The sequence below is a fragment of the Puma concolor genome, chromosome D4 (genome assembly GCF_028749965.1).
Source record: "Puma concolor isolate L17-30 chromosome D4, mPumCon1.1.hap2, whole genome shotgun sequence".
NCBI lineage: Eukaryota > Metazoa > Chordata > Mammalia > Carnivora > Felidae > Puma > Puma concolor.
The window spans coordinates 2,656,252-2,679,566 of NC_141679.1; the positions used below are offsets into that span (position 1 = coordinate 2,656,252).

Consider the following 23,315-nt stretch of genomic DNA (forward strand, 5'->3'; position numbering starts at 1 on the left):
TGTTCCCGTGCCTTCCTTTTCCCCTGAGCAGTGCTGGTAGCGCCTTGGCCCGTTAGGTCTTCCCGCAGCCAGGTTCGTTTTGAAGCTCACCGGATCTTGTGCGTTTCTCTGCTGTGACTTCTTCCCGCCGTCTGCCTTTCCTAGTGTCTGCTGCATCAGTCCTGTTCTTGCCTTTTGAGTCAGTCACACAGCTCGTCTACAAGTCGTTTGGAAAAGTGTGTTTAGGACCACAACTTCCTATGTCTAATTGTGTCTACGGCTGCAGATCAGAAGTGTATTCCATATTGTTCCCTTTTGATTGTGTTGTGGTCTGTTTTGCTGTTTCACGTGTAGTGGTAGTGTATGGTTAGTTTTTAGACTCATTCCAAAAGCTGCATTGTATTGGTGTCCCGTTTTCATTGCATTGTGGTCTGGTTAAGTGGTCTGTGTGCTCTTGCTTGTTTGAAATTTTGTGACGATCCTTTGGTGGCTGAGAACATGCTGGGTGTGTCACCGTCTCTTGGACGTTTGAGATGAGGCTCTCTTCCTTTGGGTGGAGGCGGGAGGTCTTCTTCCCCCCTGATTTATGCCTTTGTGTTTGGCCTGGGTGCCAGAAGGCAGCAGGAAGACCTTGATGGAGACGTGACGGGGAGACTTGGTAACAGGAGGGTTTCAAGTGCGTTTTTCCTTCCATGCAGACCCACAGTCCCTAGGGTGACAGGTGAGTGCAGTCAGATTACTGAATGAGAGACACTTGCAAGGTGGCCTTGGGAATGGGGAGGGGTCTTCATCAGCTGCCCTGTCTTGAGGGCACTCATTTAGGAGAAGGTTAAGGGGAGAGACAAAGAAGGTGGTCGCTCCTTTTCCTGCGTCAACGCAAATAATTCTTGTTACACGTGACGGAAAAAGTAGCCAAGAAATGTGTCGTCCATAATGTAAATCAGCCTCTCCTTGAGATTGAGGGGCAGAAAGTCTCACACAGCTTTGTTGGAACTCACAGAGTTTTAACACTGATGGTTGTGTGTACCTGGTGTTTTTCAGCCTCTTGAGACAGAGGAGGGATATAAATTTGTTGGGGCGTATTTGTGGGTTTAGAATTGTACCGTCCGATATGGTAGCCACCTGCCACTCGTGGCTACTTGAATTTAAATTAACGAAGATGAGAAATTCAGTTTTGCTGGCGCTCCTCCACCTCTTGGGTGCTCCGTGGTCCCACGCAGCCGGGACCTGGGCTCTGGGATGGGCAGCCCAGGCTCAGAGCAGTCCCCTCCCTGTGGACGCCCCTCTGGGACAGCACACCTGTCCCCTCCCTGGGACACCCCTCAGGACAGGCTCGCAGCAGGGAGAGAAGGTGTGGGCAGGCTGGGGGCTAAGGCTTTGCACGGTCAGCCAGCCTTGGGGACGTGGGTGTGGCGGCCTGCCCATTCCCCCACTGACCCGGCCCTCCCGCTTCTCTCCCGCAGGGAGCTGAGGACCAGGTACCACATCACAGCCATCCCCAGGCTGGTGATTGTGAAACCAAGCGGGGAGGTCATCACCGACAAAGGGCGGAAGCAGATCCAGGAGCGGGGGCTGGCCTGCTTCCAGAGCTGGGCGGAGGCGGCCAACATCTTTCAGAATTTCTCCGGGTGACGCCGGGGGTCTCGGGGGCACCTGCTGCTGCATCCTGAGCACGGGAAGGGGAGCGGCCATTTCCTCTCCGCCCGCACTGATACGGTTTATGTCCCGGCAGAGAGAAACACTGCCAGGGACGATCCCGTAGCCTGCGGATCCTTATTTCTGTCACTCTTAGCAGAGCTGTCTTCACGCGAGCCTGAGTATGCTCCCGTTGGGCTCTTGGGAATCCATGGAAAACACATCTTTATACCACTCCTCAGGTGAAAGAACACATTTACGAATACGTCTTCTGGAGACCTACTTTGGTTAATGCTAAGTTCTCACGACTCATGTATCACTGAGGTTTGCAGAATCTGTACGCTTTAATAAACGTTTCCGGCACAGCCCTCTGATCTCCCTCCTTGTCCCCGCAAACCAGGCGCTCTCACGGGGACAGTGAGGTGCTCCCCCAGTGCTGGCCTCCACACTGTGCTCCCGTTTCCAGTCTCATAGCTGCTCGGGGCTGCACGTTCACGGTGTCAAACCCGCGTCTCCTGCGGGTGCAGATGGGTCCGGGTAAGCGGGAGCCACCACAGGCTCTGCCAGGAGCCCTCTGCCCTCACACTGCCGGCCACCGCTGGCACCGCACAGACACACACACGTACACACACCCCTTGTACACTACACACACGCCCTACACCCCCCCCACACACACATGCTACGCACACACACCACACAGATACACACACAGACATACACCCAGCATGCACGCACATGCACATACGTGGACACACACACACCGCACTCACCTCACCCCACACAGCACGTACACACACCACCCAGACACACACACACGCCCTATGACACACACTCTACACCAGACACACACTGTGCTCTCGTCTCCACCGGCAGCCTTGACTGCTGTACGGCCGATGCTCAGAGCACACGCACCACGTGTCTCCTGGAGCGGGCTTTCCCGGAAGTCACCGTAACCACCCAGCTGAAAGCAAGCCACAGCTGGACAGGACAGGGGCTGGGGGGATGGTCCGCGGTGCCAATGCTCCTTGCAGGCTGCTGGCTCCTTTGTGACACTGCCTGCGAGGCCCCTCTCTCCCCTTCCGCTCACAGCATCCACGGGGACCCAGAGCCCGGGGACTTGGGGACCTGGCCCTCGGGTGGGTGTCAGAGCCGCCCTGGAGCTTCTGTGGGGGAGGTTCGGGGCTGGGGGGCCACTGCCTCGGGGTTCTGGGGCACACTCTTGCCGCTGAACAAACGGGCACGCAGACGCATAAGCTGTCAGGGTTCATCCCCGTGTGCAGTCTTTTTTTCCTCTGCTCTCAGCCCCGGGCAGGTGCTCCCCCGCCATGGCGCCCACAGTGAGCCCCGGGGCGGTGCTCCCCCACGGTGGGGCCTGCCGTCAGCCTGAGGCAGACGCTCCCCCACCGTGGCGCCCACCGTGAGCCCCGGGGCGGTGCTCCTCCGAGGTGGCACCTGCCGCCAGCCCTGGGTGGGTGCTGCTCTGAGGTGGTGCCCACCGTCAGCCCCTGGGTGGGTGCGGCAGCAGCCGCCTGGTGGGAAAACAGGCCCCCATTGGTCTTGGTGGTCAGATGCGCTTCCGACCCTTGCCCTATCGGGAGAGGCTGCAGAGAACTGGCTTGTCCTTCCTGTCCCCAGGAGAAAAACAGAATTTATGGGAGGGGTCCTCCTGTTTTATAATAAACAGTTGAACAGGGGTCCTCCCCCCTCACATTTCAGGGGGTCCCCTTTGCACTTTGTCCACCCTTGCTTCCTTCAGCAGACTCCCCAAGGATTCGTTCACAGTGGGGGAGGGGATGTGTGTGTGTCGGGGGGGAGGGGACCGTGCCTTCTCTCCCTGGCCCCACCTTGAACCTCTTGGCACCTGTATCGGTCAGCTTGGGCTGCATAACAAAGTCCACAGACAGGGCGGCATGAACGACACAGACCTCTTCTTTCCCCGCCCTGGAGGCTGGATTCCAGAATGAGATGTGGGAAGGGTGATTTGTCCCGAGGCCTCTCTCCTGGGCTGGCAGATACCAGTCTTCTCCCTGTCTTCTCACGAGGTCGTCCCTCTGTGCATGTCTGTGGCCTCCTCTCTTAGGAGGACACCAGACAGGCTAGATTAGGGCCACCCTTGTGACTCCATTTTACTGTAATAACCTCCTTAAGGCCCTGTATCCAAATAGTCACATGCTGAGGTTCTGGGAGTTAGGGGGGGCACACCTGGCCCCCAGCACCCAGCGCTCGGCCTCCCAAAAGCAAACTGTGGTGCACAGACAGACACATGTGCTTGCAGCTGAGTTTCCCAGCAAACAGCACAGAAAGGAGGAAGGAGAGGGACAGGGTCCAGCCCGCCCCCCTGAGGTGGTCTCTGGGGTGCGGGACCAGGAGCTTGGGCCCTGCTCGGGGCGGGCGGGTGGGCCTGCTTGCAGCCCACGGACGCAGTGGCCGGCAGGTGACACAGCAAGTCAAGTGTGTGGACACCAGCAGGAGGAACAGCAGCTCTCGAGACTGGATGCTGATTTTAGGCTGCGCTCTAATGAGACCCCAGACGGGTTGCTGGCCCCGCAGGAGACTCTCCTCTGAGACACAGCTTTACCACCTACTCCGCCCCGTCTTCCGTGACCGGCACCTCCAACAGCAGGAGCTGCAGTGGGCTAGCTCATCCTGCGGATGGTCACCCGCGTGGTGCCCACAGGCCTGGGCCGTCAGCGCCTGCGGCGGCCCCACGCTTCCCCAGGCAGGGCAGCCTCCCGGATGGTGCCCGCTCTCCAGCTGGCCGTCCTGGCCACTGCACTCCCCACGGGGAGCAAAGCCACTGGGACATGTAGCCGTGCCCAGGCTGAGAGCCTGGGAAGTGTCTGACTCCTTCTCAGGTTAACCCAGCAGAGCTGGTGGGCTCCCCATGCCGGAGTGGTGCAGCCCCATCACCTGTCCTCAGGCTTCGGTGGGGGAGGTCGCCTGCTTACGGATCACTGTCCCCAGAGGCGGGCTGGTCTGCAGCAACCCAGTGCGGGAGGGGAGCCTGCCGCCCTCTCACCAATAATCGCGGGGCCCCTTTCCTTCGTCATCAGGGAACCCGAATGCACATCTTCCCCCGGTGGTTTCAGCCGTGTCCAGTGAATTCTGGCCTCAGCAAAGCTGGTTGAAAGAGGCTGAATCGCCTTCTGCACCACAGCTCCTCCTGGAGCAACTGGACGCATCTACCTGCTGGCTCCGGCGTCCCCACCCCTTGGCCACCTTCCCTGTGGAGGTGAACCTGCCGCACTCAGGCACTCTCCACCTGCCGGGCACCTGCCAGGTGCCTGCCTGCCTTCCTGGGGGCAGTTGGCTGAAAAGGCCCAGAGCGTCACTGCAGGGCCCTCAGGGTTGGAAGAAGCGGGCCATGGGGAGGGGGGTGTGGCCCCAGGACCATGTCAGGAGAGCCCCCAGAGCCCAGGTGATAAGTACAACTTTTAGGACTCAGGTTTACAGAACTGGTGGGCAAGGGATAGGACATTGGACCCAAGCGCAGAGGGGCTCCTGCCCACGTTGTCCATGGAGCGCCCACAGGGGTGGGAAGGGACAGTGGGGACGTGCAGAAGTGCCATCAGGCCCACTGCAGAATGGGGGCTCCCCGGGGCTCCCAGGCCACGAGCGGATGCCCACCCTGCAGTCATGGCCGCCACGCGAGGGCGGGACCTGTTCTCACGGAGCACGTTCTGCAGACTGAGAAAATAGAACACACAGAGAATGCTTCCTGTGTGGGGGCCAGGGGTCCTAACTGGCCACCCACCTATCCCTTGAAGGGCTGCCATGGTCCCTGGCTGGGTTCCAGGTTTCCACTCCCATCTCCTGGAGTGTGAGGTCCACACAGCAACTAGACCCGTCCTTCATGTGGAAATCGGGTCGTGTTATGTCCCTGCTTCCCAGCATCTCAGACCGAGGCCAAGTCCTTCTGGGACCATCCTCCCCATTCTCTGCATCCACTTGCTCCTCCCAGACACACCTCCCTGTCCTTCCCGTCCCTCCGTGCCCTGTCCATCTCCTCGCTGTGCTCACTCTGCCCACATGCGTCCTCAGAGGCTTCATCCCTGACCCTCCTGTCTAGATGGCACCCCCCTCCTCGTTCCGTGTCACTGTTGTCGACCCCCTTCTCTGGGTTGTCCATCTGTCTTTCTAGCCGTCTGTCAATCATTCATCTTATCTATCATTTATCACATCTTTTTGCCTATTCTGTCATGTCTGTGTCACATCTGTCTTCTATCTCCTATTCCCCATCCATCCATCCGTTCATCTGCTATCATGTGTCTATCTGTATCATCTGTTATCTACCTAGCTTCTTTCTATCCATCCATATATTTGTATCATCTGTCTACTATCTAGCTGTTGTCTATTTATCTATATCTATCTTTCTACCATCTATCTATCTATCTATCTATCTATCTATCTATCTATCTATCTATCTATCTATCTGTCATCTGTCTCTACATCCTTCTCCCCGACCACCAAAATCACTACCTTGAGAGCAGAAATTGTATTCCTGTCTGGTTCCTGGAACAAGTGGGTACTGGATGCTCTGTGACTGTTTGTTGCCTTATTGAATTCTGATGTCCGCTGAGCATGATCACGTGTGGCACACCGTAGGTTACTCTGTCCGGCCCCACATCAGTGGACGTGATGCCAGTCTCTAACTGGTGCTGCACTGAGTGCCCTTGTGCATGTGACTCCTAGCACTGCTGTTGGGACACAGTGAATTTGTGTGTGAATTGGTAAAGAGAGAAGGAGTGAGCCCTCTCTGTGTTTCTGGACCGTGTGATGTTCTGTCACCATTTGGGGAGTGACCTTTCTCCTGCTGGCTTAGTCAGGGCAGTGGGCTGCACTTAAATAAGTCGGGCCTGTCTGTGTGGCAGTGCAGTGGAGCGGTCCCAGGCTGGGCACACCTGCCCTCCATCGGGTGCTCTGGCTTCCCAGAGTGTGAGGCCAGTGGGGTGCGTGTGCTCAGTGTTCAAGGTGGCCTGGCCCCCCTGACCTGGAGCGCCCGTGCCTCCCTACGCCTGTCCTGTCCAGCCCTGCCTACGTGCTGCCCCTTCCCACGCGGCTGGCCAGCAGAACCTGGGGAGGTGTCTTGTTAAGGTCAAGATGACTGAGCGCATGGAAATGGGAACTGGGCACAGGGAGTGTTTGCAGCTGAGTTCTTGGCTCTGCTTCATGGTAATTAATTTGTGTCCCATTTAAGTGGCCACCCGCGGCCGGTGGCTACCGCCTGGACTGTGCCAGAGACAGCACACTCAGCAGTGTGCTTTGACCCGGGGCCCAGACTCCAGCCCCTGGCCACCCCTAGCAGACAGCTGGCACCGGCCCTGAGTGGGCCTGGTGCTGGTCCTGCGGGGTGGGGACGCTGGCCAGGACCCAGACGGCTCTCCCACCGGCGGTCCCCGTGCAGCTGTTCGCTCCATCTTCCTGGCCCCCTCACAAGGCACGCTCCCGGCTGTTTCCACGTCTGCGTCTTCACGAGGTGTTCTGACGTCTTGCAGGGCTGGTCTTCCCTGGCTTTGTCTTATTTTCCAGAACTTTCTGGGGTATTCTCCTGTACTTAGTTTTTGCACGGCAAGCTAAGTGTGGCGATCCAGTTCGGAGGGGAAGCCTACTGTTCTCAGGAAAAGAGCCCCCGCTCCGTCGCTGCTGAGATCCGCCGCTTTTCCGTCTCTTCCCCAGTGGCCCTGTGTGCCTGTGCCTTTCCCTGTGTGGTTGCTGCCCCTGCCTTTATAAAGAGAACTCTTTCCTCTCCTTTTCTCCCTGTGACTGGTTTTTATTTACGGAAGGGGCCCCTTCGGCACGTGGGTCTGTCCCCAGCAGCGCATTGTGTTTCCCATGGCGCTGGGTGCTCTCAGCGCATGTGTTTCCACAACAGCGGACGTTGCCTCCCTTGTTACAATTTGCCTCTTGTGTTCCTGTCATTAAACTGACCCTTAACCGTGGCAGGGACGTGGTGGGAATGTTTCTGGTTCTTTGCTGTCAGGTTGGATGCTCCTTTTGGTTTAAGATATCCTTTTTTTATCATAAGAAGAAAATAATCCACTTTCTGGTAGGTGTTTTACAAATTTAATCAAGAGTGGATGCCGAAGTTTCTTAAATGCCATTTTAGCCTCTCTGCAGATAATTATGTGGTTTTTCTTCTTTGTCTTATTAATGTAGTGAATTCTGTGAACAGATGTCCTAGTTTGAATTACCCTTGTATTCCTAAGGGATGCATCCTACTTGGCCATGGTTTATTATTATTTTAATGAGCTTTAGAATTAAATTTGTTAAGGTTTTATTGAGGCTAGTTGCAGAGATATTCATATATAAGATTGCTCATTTTGTGCTATTTTTTCAGCCCTGCTGTGCAACCCGGTCTCACCACGCACAGCACCTGCTTCGGGAGACTTTGGTGCCCAGCCGGGGGTTGTCCACTCACCAGCGTGGTGTGCACTGGTGCCTTTACATAGGTTGTAACTCTTGGTTTTGCTTGTTTCATACTTCTCAAAGATGTGTTTTTCTTTTGGCAAGTAAAGAATACGGAGCCATGCTACCTGGGGTCCAGTCTTTTGTTTAGAAATAAACTCTTGGGCGTGTCCTCACCTGAAAAGTGTAAAAATAGCATGTCCTCTTCTATAAAATAGATACTACACCTTTCTCAGAGGCTGTTGGGGAGTAAACGGGTTACTAACACACACAAACTTGTAAGATCAGCGTCCAGCACACAATAAACATCATGTAAATGCTATTATTGCAGCTAATGATATTAATCACTTGTTAACACAGAATGCTGGGTTTAGCTGGAGGAGCCCAGTTGCAGCTTGATGGCCTCACATGGCCTGAGCTCAGAGCCCTCCGTGTGTGGAAGGGAGCCTGCTGTGTGGACAGGAGCCTGGGGGCTGCAGGTGGAATGGCCTTACATGCTGATGAAGTCGCTGGAGGACTTGGAACCCACGTTTTCTTGATCGGCTGAAGCCCTCCTTCTCTCTGTGAAGAAGTTGTGTGTCCTGTAGCTGAAGGTTTTTTGGGAGTGGACGTTAACGTCTGACTGGAGACCACTTGCCCTACTTGGTATTTGTAAAAGCAAAACCTGCTGGTGAGGTCCCACAGTGAGGAGTGCAGGGACCCATGGGTGAAGGGGAGTGTTTGGGCTGATTGGGCATGTCTGTGGGGCTTTCCCCTGGTTGTGAGGTTTGTGTGTTGTGGTTCTGGAAGCAGGGAGAGCCGTCCTGCTGGCAGGGTTAACCGGACATGTGGACGGGAACCGTAGGACTCCCCCTAACCTCGCAGGTTGTTCATTTCACGTGAATGTTCTTCCAAGGAGTGGGGGCTCAGCTTGCTGTGCGATGGTGAGTGAAACTACTGTCCGGACCAACCAACATAAAATACTCTTGAGATCTGAAATACCCTCGATGTCTCCGGTGATGTCTGAGGGACGCTCCCACAAGAGGTCAACAGTGCTGGGAGGAGTGCCATAACACAATGGAAGTGTTTGCACGGGACCATGCAGCAGGGGGGTGCAGAGGGTGAGTGTCCCCACTTCTGTCCCAGAGACGGATGTAGGGCGGCGGCTGAGGGCCTGGGGACTTGAACAGGTGTGAGAAACTTCTGTGTTGCTCGCACAACAATGGGAACGGATGGAATGCTACCCAGCTGTCCACACGTGATCAAGATGGTAAAATCTGTGTTCAGAGTATTTTACCACAATTAAAAGAGAAAAAGATCTGTGTGGGTATTTGTCCAGAGAGGGTATACAGAGGCTCAACCTGAGTAGTCAGTCAGGAGGGAAGCAGATGGAACTTCAGTGAGACGCCACTTCGCAGCCACTGGGGGGCGGGCGTGAGTCACAGTGAGAAAGCAGCGTGGGAGGCTCGGAAACACGCGGGGAAGGCAGGACAGCACAGCCTCCTGGGAGAACAGTTTGGCAGTTGAAAAGTTAGAGGCGTGCAGTGTGTTCCAGCAATTCTGCTTGTATCTATGCACTGAGGGAAACCGCAAACATCCACGGAAAAACTCGTGCACAAATGTTCCTAGCGGCATTATTTGTAAATACTCGTTACTCATAAATATTCATAAGTGTTTGCAGACAGTTGGAAACAAGCCAGAGGCCATCAGCTGACGTACAGGTGAACAAAACATGGTACACGCATACGGTACTGTCATCAACACCGGAGGGACTGATGCACTGACACGTGCGACCACGTGGATGAGCTTGGAAAGCTCCGTGAAAGCAGCCAGTCACGAAACTTGTACGATTCCTCTTATATGAAAGTGTTCAGGATTGGACATCAAAAACACAGAGACAAAGGGGTGTGTTAGGACTTGGGCAGGGGTAGGGCTGCGGGGAACTGGGGGATGGTTACTCGTGGATTGTTTTGGGGGCGATGAAAATGTTCTAAAATAGCGAGTGGGGGTCTGTGAATGTCTTAAAAACCATGATTTATATACTTAAATGGGGGAAATCGTGTAGTATGTGAACTACTCTCAATAAAGCTGTTACAATAAAAATAAACTATAAAAAGGAGAGAGAAATCATTATCTTGCATCTGTCCTGCTGGTGGCGCAGGGTCAGTGAGGCGGACCAGCCCTCCGTTTCCAGGGCTTGATGGCCCACAGGCGAGCAGTAGTTACTCGAGAAGAAGAAAGAAGCCGACAGTTGCCTGTTGTGTTGGGCCATATAACTGAAAGAAATAGGGTGTGAGGTGGGATTGGGGGCTCCCTGAAACTGCGTATTCAGGGCAGGGGCCAGCCTGGTGGGAGTGGTTGGACTTGAGATAGTTCCTGCCAGGCTGGCAGGGAGCCCCGTGTGTTCTGGAAACTTGGGTTTCCAGAAACCCAGAAACAGGGCTGGGTGGTCTGAGCACAGGAGTCTGCAGATCCCATCTTGAGGACAAGACCCGAGGACAGAGATTTCTCTGCCATGCTAGTGTGATGCAAGCCAGATGATACTTTAAAATTTTTTAAAATTTTGTTTTAAAGATAGAGCCAGGGAGAGGGGGTGGGGGCGGGTAGAGAGAGAATCCCAAGCACCAGGCAGGCTCTGTGCTCCATGTGGAGCCTGATGAGGGACTTGATCTCCTGACCCTGGGATCATAACTTGAGCTGAAATCAAGAGTCAGACGCTTACCCAGCCACCCAGGCACGCCTTCCAGATGGCACCTTAAGTCATTCCTTCTTGTAGATCTCGTTAATTCATTTCCAAACCACACTTTCCAGGTTAAAAGCAGATTACTGAACACTCTGATGTTACTCTTGGGAGTAGAGCAGGAAAGTTGCAGAGGAGCGGCTGCCCCGTTAAGCGAGCCCTGGGTGCACCCCATGCAGGGGGGCCAGGACCTCACAGGCAGAATCGGGCAGAATCTGGTCCATCGCCATGGACAGAGCCACCGTGTGGAACTAAATGCACCTGGGGTCTCTCTACTACACCTGCTTCAACAGCTGGCTTCTCCTTCCTCATTTTGGGGGCACCTGTCAGATCCCATTGAAGGAGCCCGGGGCCCCCCCAGAAAGAGGCTGTTCAACTCCTGTCTTCTGGAGGAAGGGAGGGATTCCCCAGATATGGGTGAAGGGGCAGAGCTTTGTTCCCCGTGGGGCCCCAGGCCGCCTGGAGGCCTCTGAGCCGTGCGGGCGTCGGAGCCTGAGTGCCGGGGACCCTGCCACAGTGTCTCTATGAGCCGCCGCCTCTTGACTGTGTTTCAGGAGGGTCAGCCATCCTCCCACGTGGTACGGGGTACAGGGTCCCCCTTCCAGCCCCGGAATGACGGTGAGAAGCAGGTAGGGGGAGTGAGCAGGCTGGTGTTGCCCCTCCCTTCCCTCCCCCTCCTCCTGTTTTCCTCCTGTTAAATGTCGAAGACGCTTTATTGTTTAACCTTTAAAACCTTTTATTTTGAAAGTCTTTGAACTTAAAGTTGCAAAACAGTACAATTCCCGTGTGTGTCCCCAGTGTTAGCGCCTTGGGTCATGTCACCGGCCGCTCCCACTGCCCGCGCTGCGTCCAGCAGCCGCGTGTCCTGCTGCCTTCGGTGTGGAGCGCCCCCTCTCTTCCTGGTCTCTCTCAGCTGGCTGACGAGCAGTGGCCAGTTTGGGTTCCTCAGTTCGGGTTTCTCTGCTGTCTCCTCGCCCTTGATTGTAGGCTATGCCCTTTTGGCGAGAATGTCATAAAAGTGCTATCGGGGCCCCCTCACTGCTCTGCATCTGGACGCACGTGTGAGGAGGTCACGTCCCTGGTGCTGTGCTCAGGTGGGTCTTCAGGCTTCTCCGTGAGGCTGTCCTCGTCCCCTGTGTGAACCTGCCACTTAAACGCCGGACGCTCCGTCTCCCCGGCCTGGCCTGCCGCAGGGAAGGGGCAGGTGCAGCCGAAGGGTGAGGGGGCAGGGGAGAAGCTGGGGGTCAGTTCCCAATTAACAAGTTCCCAGACGGGGGGCATCGAAGACAATGCAGATAGTAGCGCTCTTGTCTTAAGAGCTAGTGGGGGGGTTTCGGACAGGTGGTTTCACCAACCCACTTATCGTGGATGCGCTCCCTGAAGGCAGCTGAAGCATGTTTTCAAGTGGGCCTCATTGCACAGCATGTGGTGACGGAGGTGCTCTCTCCGTGGTTGGGAGGTGAGCCCTCACGGCGGGCAAGGTGACAGGCTCAGTGGCTGGTGCCCTGGAACACTGGCCTGTGTTCTTATGGGAGACCCCGGCTTCTCCTGTTACCCCTTCTCCCCAGAGCCCCCTCTGTGCTCACTCACTGGTTTTCCATCCCTCACTTGGGTTCTGGAAGGATATTGCTCTTTGCTACCCCCAAGCCACGTCTTTGTAAACACAAACAGAATGTTGTGTGGGGAAGGGGTGGCTGTTTGTAGTCAGAAGAGGAATTTAAGTGGGGTCTGCCCCGTTAGTTTTAGCTGCATACAGAGCACGGAGGTCAGAGACGTAAATCGCCACCGTTTCCTTCAGCTTACAAGCCCAGAGCTGGGTGGGCCACCTGGATGGCCTGTGCTGGGCTCTTCCACGTGCTGTGGCCCATGGGCGGCGGGCAGCTGGGTGCTCCCTGGGGCCTGGTTCCCGTGGGGCTTGTGGGATTCCGAGCAGGTGCAGCTCTGTTCAGGTTTCTGCTGGTGTCCCATTTGCTGCCTGGTTCTGCCCAAAGTCCCGTGTGGGCTGTGAACACAAGGACGCAGACTACCAGCCCTGTTTGCCGGCCATCTGCCGCGGGAGAGGTGGGAAAGCCGCAGCCGACAGGGCACTAAGCATCAGAGTGTTAACAAAATAAGGAGAAGGATATCCTTGCTCATTCTGTCATGTCTGTGTTGTAGCTCTGTCTTCTCTCAAGTGTGTGAACATTAGAAAAAGGGGCGCCTCCCAGCACGCCGACCAAGGTCCCATTGAGAAGCTAGTTCCAGAAGCCTTTCTGAAGCAGACACTCCACTTACAATTTAGACGAAGCTGAAATTCCGTCACTGTCTTGGAAAACGGTCAGTTCTATACAGTTATCTTAGATGAGTTTTTCCTCCCCGAAAACTGTGTTAACATTCATTTTTATGAAGTTTATTTTTGAGAGAGGTAGAGACAGCCTGAGCAGGTGAGGGGCAGAGAGAGAGGGAGAGAGAGAATCCCAAGCAGGCTCTGTGCTTGCCAGCACAGAGCCTGACATGGGGCTTGAACTCACCACCTGAGCTGAAACCAAGAGTCGGACGCTTAACCGACTAAGCCCCCAGGCACCCCCGTGTTAACACTGTGTTGAACCCAAGCAGGTAGTTTATGGCTATGGACACCACTTCCCGCAGTGACCGTGTTGACCCTCATGACGGGGCATGCACCTCTCCAGCTCCCATAGCACAGAGTTCCCCTGAACGTGTCCTGCTCCTGGGCACGAAGGCAGCACATTCCAGACAAAGGCCCCCCCCCCCCCCCCCCCGCCAGCTGTCCAGGGACACCAGGAGGAAGTGGATCCTGGCACGGATTAGAAAAGTGAGAAAGATGTGGTAAAGTCGAGGTGTGTCCGTGTGAGCCAGCCCGGAACGGCCCCGTCTGTTGCTAACAGAAACTGCAAGTTTATTTTCCCCCAAGACAGTATTTCTGGTGTCTTCTGTGTGTCTCAGACAGACTGGCCTCTTGAGGAAGCCTCTTGGGTGGAACCGGGCTCTCTGTGCAGTCCTGGTCTGCAGCCCTGGTGTGCGGGTCGCGCCCCAGGCTTCCCTGTCCCTGTGTGTGTGTGTGCGTGCGTGCGTGTGTGTGTGTGTGTGTGTGTGTGTGTGTGCACTCGTTGGGGAGGGGGCCCTGCACCCCAGGTCTTGGGTTTGTGAGTGGGCACTTTGGTCCCTGGTTCCTGGGTTGTGCCTTTCTGGTCCCCGCCCAGCAGGGGGTGCTGGTGCTCCAAGAAAGTGGGTGCAAGGTGTCCGGAAGCAAGGGAGGGGCTTTGTCTCCCCGAGTGTGTCCCGGAGGCCCATCACTTCAACTTACACAACACTATGTGTCAGTTATATCTCAATAAAACTGGGAAGAAAGGAAAGTAGTGCTACACTGACCCGCATTAACTAGTGCTACAGTGACACTCGTTAACTAGTGCTATACTGATGCATGTTAACTAGCGCAACACTACTGCCATTACAACCAGCTAAGCAGCCAACAGTACTGTTGAGTACCGTCTGTCACGCACTTGCTAAGCATTTTACGAGCCACCACAGAGCAGCGGTGTCCTTGCAAACATTGGGGACTGAGTGCGTGGCTGTTGACGTCGCGGGTCCTGGGAGGACCGGGCCCCACTGCCCAACATGGCGCCTGGAGCCCAGCTTCTTCATCAGGGGCCACACTCTTTCAGCCACGGGTTGGGGCTTGGAGCCTGTCCCTGGGGACTTGGGCTCCTCTTGGCTGTCTCCCCTCCGAGAGCATTTCTTCTGGCTGCTCTGCTCCCTGCCATTTTATGAAGAAAATGTTCAGACACACGGACGCGTTGGGAGGGGACACGTTGACAGTGGCCCCTGGATTCTACGAAAATGCTGGATTTGTGTGTGTGTTGGGGGCGGGGCTTTGTCATCCATCTCTGTCTTGGTCCATTCATTTTGTTATTAACTAAACTTTATACTTCATTGGATTCTTAGATTGTAGTCGTGAAATTCACAGAACACAAACTTAGCACGTCGGTCATTTTTGAGTGTAGGGCTCAGTGGCCTTGAGTACATTCGCCTTTTTGTGAGGTCATTGCCACCATCCGTGCCTGGAAGGGTTTTCTTCTTCCTGATCTGGAGCTTTATGCCCTTTAAACCACTGGCCGCTCCCCAGGCCCCTTCTAGCACCATTCTGCTGGCTGGTGGCTCTGAGAATCGGACAGCCCCAGGGCCCCATCTGGGCGGAGCAATACAGCATTTCTTCTTATGAATCACGTCTCCTTGTGACTGGCTGATTTCAGCCAGCATCACGCCCTTCAGTGCCTCCACGTTGCAGCGTGCATGCGGACTTTCTTCCTCTCTGAGGCCGGGTAGCTCTCCCTCGTGTGGGTGTACTGCATCTCATTTTTGCGTTCCTCTGTGGATGGACAGGCCTCTGGAGCGCGACAGCACATTCTCTTCTTTACGCCCCTGCGTTCTCTTCTGTTATGGCCGCACTGGGGACCCCGTGACATGTTCAAATTAACCCCAGAAAGCACCAGAAAGGGCCTTCCTAGTGTGTTCCTGATGGGCTCAAGTTGTCACCTTTATGTTAAAGAAAATAGTAGAGAACATAGAATTATAGGGCTGCGAATGTGGTGGCTCCAAGTTAGCCGTCGCACGGTTCCCCGGCCTCACTGTGGTTTTATGCATTTACATACCTCTGTCTACCTCTCCCGCGTTCCTGACCACGTAAGGACTCCTGTCCAAATGTGCGATCCCTGTACACACTCAGAGTGTGGGTCACGTGCAGATGGCCATGCTCTGCTTTGTCATTTTATTACCGACAACCTTCCGAGTAGTCTGTGTTGTCTTACTGCCTTGTCTTTCAGATCTTAAATAGTGAATGTGAGCGGGCAGAGCTGGGGGAACAAGCCTGTGTCTGTCCAGACTCTGGGGTCCCTCCTGATGGGGGGAGGACACATTTCCACACCCCCCCCACCCCCTCCTGCAGTAGATGATACGTTTCCACACACCCCCGCGCCCCCCCCCCCCCCCGAAGACATTGGTGGAGATGATGCCCAGAACATCACACCCAGGAAGCGGGTAGGTTTGGATCCGGCCGGCCGGCTGGGCTGTGGGGCAGGTGCTGCTGGGCCTCAGGTCTGTGTGGGGTGGCCCTAGGAAGTTGGGCCTGTTGCTGAGGACTTGGTGCGCCTTGCCCCAGAGCACTGTGGACGCTGGGTGTGTGTGCAGAGCACCTGCCATGGAGAACACTGTGCTGTCTTCCTGGCTCCCAGCACACTTGTGCTGCGTGCGTCTGGACCAGAGCAGCCTGGGCGTCCGGTGGGGGCACGTGATGTCCACTCCGTACTGATGCGGAAACCTGGAGGGAAGCCGAGATTGGCCCCAGATCTCCTCTGGGCGGACACTGTGGCCTCCTCTGGCCACCCCGTGTGCTGCAGGGACACCCTCCAGTCATAGGATTTCTCTGGCATGACCAGAGGTTCAAAGCCTGGAACACCCTCAGGCAGAGCGAAGTCCGGTGAATGGGAGTGGGGACCAGGCCATGCGTGTGGCAGGCCCCAAGGAGGGGCCCTGGTTCCCCTTCTGTGCGCAACCTGACCCTGCGCTGCCCTCCCCGCGGGTCCTCTGGGGTCCACAGCTGCTGCCCAGCTGGCGTCCTGGGGTGAGTGCAGCCGGGGTGGACAACCGGCTGGAGCAGCACCCTCCCGATGTCCTCAGGGACAGGAGGACAGACACCAGCTGCGGAATCGTGGGAAGTGGAGGAAAAGCAAAGCTCCGTGGAGGGTGTCGTCTGGAGGGACGCCCGCTATGCCCATGCAGGGGAAGATGGGGCCTGCAGGGCAGCTGGGCCCTCTATTGCGGCCCCTGCCCCATTCACAGTGATGCCTGGGGTGGGGGGGGGGGCGTGTCTCCTGTCACCTGTGTCCCCGAGCCACACCATCAGTGTCCAGGAAGCTGCATTTCTCTTGCCTTTGTTCCCCCCAAAATCTGACCTCAGAAGCCAGGGTTCCCTCATACCCAGCTCATTCAAAACGGACTTAATGGCAGACACAATTTTGGGAGAGAGACAGGCCTAAAGTCACAGGGCCACTCGGAGCAGTGGCATGTGTATGACGGCACCTATGTAGCATGGCACCTGTGGAGACTCTTTCCTTGGCTCTGTAACTGCCCAACAAGGGAACATACGGGCAGACTCAGCTGGAAAAGGCATTCTCGGGCCAGAAGGAGAAAGTCACGATAAAGTGACCAGCAGGCATCTTTGCAGAGCCTGTGGCCGGGCACTGGGGCTGATGTCCCTTCGGTGAGGGGTCGTATCGGTCTGTCTGCTCCTGGGCTCCGCAGGGCTGGGGGCTTCTGTCCTCACTTCCTGGGGAGACACCAATGCCCCCTGCCTGGGACGTCCTGACAGTAACTGACAAAAACCAGAGATGACAAGGTTGGTGACATCTTTCGTTCCAGTGATTCTGTGAGTCAGGAAGCAGTGCAGAGTGTTTCTGAGGCTCAGGGCTGATAGAATCTGCCGTGGGGATGTAGAGACACCTTCCACCTGCCTCTCCTCACGCATGGTGGTTCCGGCAGGTGGGGGTGGGGGTGGTGCTGGGGACGAGATGCTCACACACAAATACGAAAGGTACAGAGCCAACCAGCCCAGTGAGGACAAGGGAGGCCCTTGAGTCAGAGACCTAAATGCCAGAGGGAAGGGGCTCGTCCAGCCTGGCTCAGATGCTCGGAGTTCAGGGAAGGGAATGTTTAGCGCCTCGTGCACGTTGCTGTCCTGTGAAGAAACAACTCTTCTTTCCTGGTGGTTGGAGACAGAACAGAAGAGTGAGATTTCACGATTGCAGCAGCTTGTTCGTAAGCGGGAGAATGGCGCACACACATGTAATATTTTTTAGACAGTTCTGGACATTCTTAGAGGTCCCTTGCCGGGCAGGGGGCCTGTAACTCCAGGCCAGGAATTCCCCAGGAATTGCAAAGTACAGGAAGGAAAACCAAGGCGGCCGCCCACGGCCACCGCGGCCAACATCTCGCTTTCCCTTGGTTTCCTCCGGTGTTCGTGCTGCCGAGGCCCTTCCCGTAAATGTTCCTCACTGGCTCTTGTTAACAGCTGCGTGACGCCACTTTCAATAAGCCATAGAGCAGTGTCCCCAGGTCCCCATCCCCTGCGCCACCCCCAGGACTGATGCCCAAAGACAGCATTTCTTCACCACCTTCACCCGCTCTCTCCTTTACGTTTCAGTGAGGGTTTTCTCGCCCCATTTGTGAGTTGTCGAAGCACCGTGGCCGTTAGCCTGTATCCCGCGTGATGCTGGGATACAGTCCTCCCCCTGCTGGCTGCGTATTTAATTTTGTTTATGGAAATTTCTGACTAGTGTGTGGTCAGTTCTGTGGTCTTTGTCCCTTTCCTTTCTATTAAAAAAATTTTTTTTTAATGTTTATTTATTTTAGAGAGAGAGAGAGTGTGAGTGGGGGAGGGACAGAGAGAGAGGGAGACACAGAATCCGAAGCAGGCTCCAGGCTCTGAGCTGTCAGCACAGAGCCCGACACGGGGCTGGAACCCACGAGCCTTGAGATCATGACCTGAGCTAAAGTCAGACACTTAACTGACTGAGCCACCCAGGTGCCCCAACTTTGTCCTTTTTCAAAGTGTTTTTGGCCATTCTAGGTACTTCACATGTACATATGAATTTTAGAATCAGCTTGTTAATTTCAACAACAAAAAGCTTGTTTGGAGTTTAGTTGAACTTTTTTTGAATTTTACAGAACAATTGGGAGAGAACTGACATCTTAGTAGCGTGGAGCCTCCTGATTGATTAACAAGGTATATTTCCCCATTTGTTTAGGTATTCCTTAACTTTTTCATCAGTATTTCATAGTTATTAATGTACAGGTCTTACACAGTTTTGTCAGATCTATCCCTAAGTATTTTGTATTTTTTGATGCTACTATAAATGGTATTATCTTAATAATTTCTATTTCTGACTGTTCATTGATAGCATATAAAAATAGAAGTGATAGAGGTGCCTTGGTGGCTCAGTTGGTTAAGTGTCCGACTCCTGATTTTGGCTGAAATCATGATCTAATGGCCATGAGATCAAGCCCCTCATTGGGCTCCACGCTGACAGCATGGAGTCTGCTTGGGATTCTCTCTCTCTCTCTCTCTACCCCTCCCCAACTTGTGCATGTGTACGCATGCATTTTCTCTCTCTCTCGAAATAAGCTTTTTTAAAAAACAGAAATGGCAGTTGTATGTTGACCTCAAACCTTGCAGATTTACGAAACTAGTTCTAATAGATTTTTTTTGTAGATTTCATCATATTTTAAATATATGATTGTGTCATCTGTGGAAAAACAACTTTAGGTTTCCTTTCCAGTCTGAATGTCTTTTACCCTTTTTCTTGCCTGCTTACGTCAGATAGAACCTCCTGCACAATGTTGATGGGGCACCTGGAGAACAAGCGTCCTTGTCTCTCATTCTTCATTTTGGGGGAAATGCGTCCAGTTATTGCCACTGAGTGTTATGGTCACTGTAGGTTTTCTGTAGATGTTCTTTACCACACCGAGGACACTCCTTTCTCATCCTAATTTTCAGAGTTTTTTTTTTTAAATCAGAAATAGATGTGAGATTTTGTTGAGTGCTTTTCCTGTATCTAGAGAAATAATTATATAGTTTTCTTATTTTTAAAGTTCTACATGTTAAAGATTATTATTACCATGTTCAATTGCATTGATTTTCAAGTGTTACACCAACCTTGCATTCCTGGAAAACCCTACTTGATGATAACGTATTTTCCTTTTTGTACCTTATTGGCTTTGACTTGCTAAAATTTTGTTCAGAGTTTTTGCATCTATATTTATGTGGAATATTGGTCTTTAGTTTGCTGTACTTGTAATGTCCCTATCTGGTTTTGGTACTAGTGTACCTGGCCTCGTAAAATAGGTTGGGATGTATTCCTTCCTCTTTAATTTTCTAGAGTTTCCTTTGTGGGAACAGTTTTAACCACAAGTTAAATCTCTGCATATGGGAGTGTCTTGGCCAACTTCATGGAAATGGGCTTGCTTTCAAGATTTGAATTAAATAGCAAGCTAATGCAGAAGGCAGTCACCCCATCCTGACATTTGGGGCAAACTCCAGAGATTCTGAGTCTCTGAACCTACTTAGAATGGTGAATTTTATTGCTTTTCATGTATTGGTTTTATCTATTTTATTTCTGTCAGTTTTTTTCTTTATTTCATCTAAGTTATGAAATTTATTAGCATAAAGTTGTTAATAGTTTTCCGTATTATCTTTTTAACATATGTGGATTCTGTGGTGATGTCACTTCTGATTCTCATTATTAATGATTTGTGTCTTCTCTCTTCATTGAATAATTAGGGATAACTCCTTGTTTTGTTTTTCTGGGGGTTCATTTAGAGTTAGGGGTATACTTATCAGAGTTTACTTTCAAGTGATGATGTACCAGTGTATGTGTAACATAAGAGTGCGACAGTCGCATGCTTTCATTTCTCCTGCCACCCTTAATGGGATTGTCACCACACATTATCTAATATGCACATCAGAAATCTTAAAATCTATAGTTCTTATTTTTGTTGAAACAATTGTCTTTTTAAAAGATTGAAATAATATGAAAAAATCATGTATGTTCACTCATGTAGTTACCATTTTTGGTGTTTTATTTCTTCGGTAGATCCCTGTTTCCATCTGACATCATTATCCATCTGCCTGAGTGATATGCTTTAATATTTACTAAAGTGTAGGCCTGCCGGTGAAGAGTTCTGTCATCATTTGTGAATTTGAAATAGTTTGAATTTTGTCTTTTTTAAAATTAAAGGTTTTTTTGCTGGGTGTTGAGTTCTAGATTGACAATTTTTTTCCTTTCAATATTTTGCTGATGTTATTCCTCTGCTTCCCAGTTGCATAGTTTTTGACAAGAAATCTGCTGTCATGTGCACCTTTCCTCTCTGTACCTGATGTGTTTTTCTCTGACTTAGAAAATATTTTATCCTCATTGCTGGTTTTTGAGCAATTTGATTATGATGTACGTTGGTGTCATTTTCTTCTTGTTTCTTGTGCTCAAATGTCATTGAGTTTCATGCATCCGGGGGTATTTATCCAATCTGGAAAATTTTGTTCACGGTTTCTTCAAAAAAATTTTTTTTGTCCTCCTCATTCCCTTCTCCTTTAGGGACTACAACCAAATGTATATTAGGCCTAGTGAAGTTGTCCCACAACTTACTGATTCTTTCTGATTTCATTATTTTTTTATCATTTCCCCCCAGTTCCCATGTGGATAAATTATCTGTTGCCCTGCTTCCACGGCCACTATCTTTCCCTCTGAAATGTCTAATCTGCCATTAGTTTCATCTAGTTCATTTTTCCCAGAGACATTGTAGTTTTCGTGTATAAAGTTTGATCTGGGTGGCTTTAGAAATATGTTTTCCATGTCTCTACTTAACTTTTAAAACATACAGAAAACATTTATAATCACTGTTTTAACATCGCTTTTTGTGAATTCTCCCATCTGTGTTCATGCTGGGTTGGTTTAATTGATTGACTTTTCTCCTCATTCTGACTTATATCTATAAGCTGCTTTGCATGCCTAAGAGTTTTTGATTGGATGTGAGGCACTGTGAGTTTTACCTTGCTGGGTGCTGGATATTTTTGTATTCTCATAAATATTCTTGAGCTTTGTTCTGGGACAGTTGTATTTCACAGAGTCAGTTTGATTCTTTCTAGCCTTTTAAGATTTGTTTTTAGATTTGTGACCTCAGCAGCGTTGTCTCGTGTGAATCACCCCCAGTGCTGTGGTGAGAATTATCTGAGTGCCCTACCCGTGAACCTGTGATCTGCAGGCGATTCGGGCCTGGCTGGCGGAATCACACCACGGTCCTGGCCCTGGGTGAGCGCTGGTCCCGGTTCTCGCTATCCTTCCGTCCTGGAATCAGCCTCGGGGAGTGTCCTCTTGCACTCGGGAGGGATGCTCAGGGCAACCCTCCGCAGGTCTCTGGAGTCACTTGTCACTCTCTTCTCCTTGGTGCCCTGTCTTGTGAACTGGAGCACCTTCATCCCCTGGACTCCCGGCTCCGCCTCTAGGTCCGGGAGCCCGCCAGCCTTCTCCTCCTGCGACCATGTTCCCTGCTTCATGTAACTCTCTCAGGTCAGTCTTTAGGGGACTCACCCTGCTGGTTTTCCACTTCTCAGGTACACTGTTCTCCGTTGCCTCATGTCCAAGGTGGAGAGGCCGAGCAGCCTGAGAACACAGAACTTACATGACAAGGAGCGATGCCAGACTCTGTTCTATTTCAAGGCCCACACTTGTAACCTCCGCACCACAAAGCCAGTGAAGAGTTATTTTAAAAAAGAGAAATGGCATAAGCACACTCTGTATAAATCCTTGCCCTTGACCAAGATTTTCAGCCTACCTGTGTCAGCATGGAGCTCACCCTGAGTTGTCACATACGGGACAGAAACCAGATGAAGCAATGAAATGTTTTGTTAGTATGAGTGGCTCCCCCAGGCAGCAGGAGGGGTGTGGTGGTGGGTCTGCGCAGGGACGGCAGGGTCAGCTGGGGCTGTGAAATCTTGGCAGGCACGAGGCATGCCCTCCATTCCAAGCCCGGAGAAGACCCAGAACACAGCCCCAACCCCCAGCTGCGTTCTAGACTGGGGTCTGGGTCAGAAGTTCAGAAGGCCTGATCCCATTCCTGAGGCTTTCTAATTAACAGCCGTTTCCAGCTGAGTTCCACAGGAGACAGGCCGCAGGGGAGTCATCTGAAGGACTGTTTTCTCAGTTTTCCCAAGAATGCTCCATAGCTAGTACTGCTGTAGAAGTAGAGGAGATCAGCTAATTTGTGATATATGTTGGTTGCCTTGGGGAGATGGGCTTTATTCTAGCAGCATCCTTGTTGAGAAGGGCCCACTGAGGCTTCCCAGCTAACCCGGCTTGGGATGGGAGCCCATGGGGTGGGAAGGAACATCGAGCTGCATTTGAATGGGTGCAAACCTCAGGAACCAAACAGAGCAGCTTGGCCTCGCCCAGACCAGTTGATGCATCCCCCTTCTGGCCCGCCCTTCTGGCATCATGGGGCAAGGATGCTCATCCTGGCAGGCCGAGTGTCCAGCGTCGTCTGGGAAGGGGCGGCCGCACATCTTCGCCCTGGGCCAGGACAGGCTATGGTCACTGGGATGCACATGTCAACCTTGTCACGTCCAACATGTACCCACGCCCCACCCAGCTCAAACCCAGTTTCCATAAATGGGCACGGAGCCAGTTTCCCTGGCCTTGTCCCAAGACCAGGGCACTGAGTTCCCAAAGTCTAACTTGGCTCAAATATCTTTACCTACTAGGGTTGTTTTTCTGTTGCCATGGTGGAATTTGCCATTTTCAACAGCTGTGAGAAATTCAGAATTTATTTCTTTCAGTGGAACAGCACAGTGAGGGAGATGGTTACTGGAAGCTGTTGTTTTTCCTTTGTATGGATCCTTGGAAAAATGACCACAGTTAATATTTTAAGGGATTGATCTTTTTCTACAGGACACAGTCCATGGAGCACATCGGTGTGTAGGCACAGATGTCTCTATTCCGTCTTCATTCTGTGTTTCCATAGCTTTGAGGCGTAC

The 23,315-nt window shown here is 52.7% G+C and overlaps 1 protein-coding gene across 2 annotated transcripts in view; it reads left to right on the forward strand.

The window, feature by feature from the left end:
- Positions 1 to 23,315, forward strand: part of NXNL2 (nucleoredoxin like 2) — a 228,213-nt gene that overhangs the window by 6,066 nt on the left and 198,832 nt on the right. The window contains exon 3 of one of the 2 annotated variants that reach the window (XM_086684815.1): positions 1,443 to 1,982. The exons of the other annotated variant lie outside the window; for it this stretch is intronic. Within the exon in view, the coding sequence (XP_086540941.1) occupies positions 1,443 to 1,611 (169 nt within the window). The 3' untranslated portion in view covers positions 1,612 to 1,982. Of the gene's footprint in view, positions 1 to 1,442; positions 1,983 to 23,315 lie in introns of those variants that run through there. 2 annotated transcript variants of the gene reach the window in all.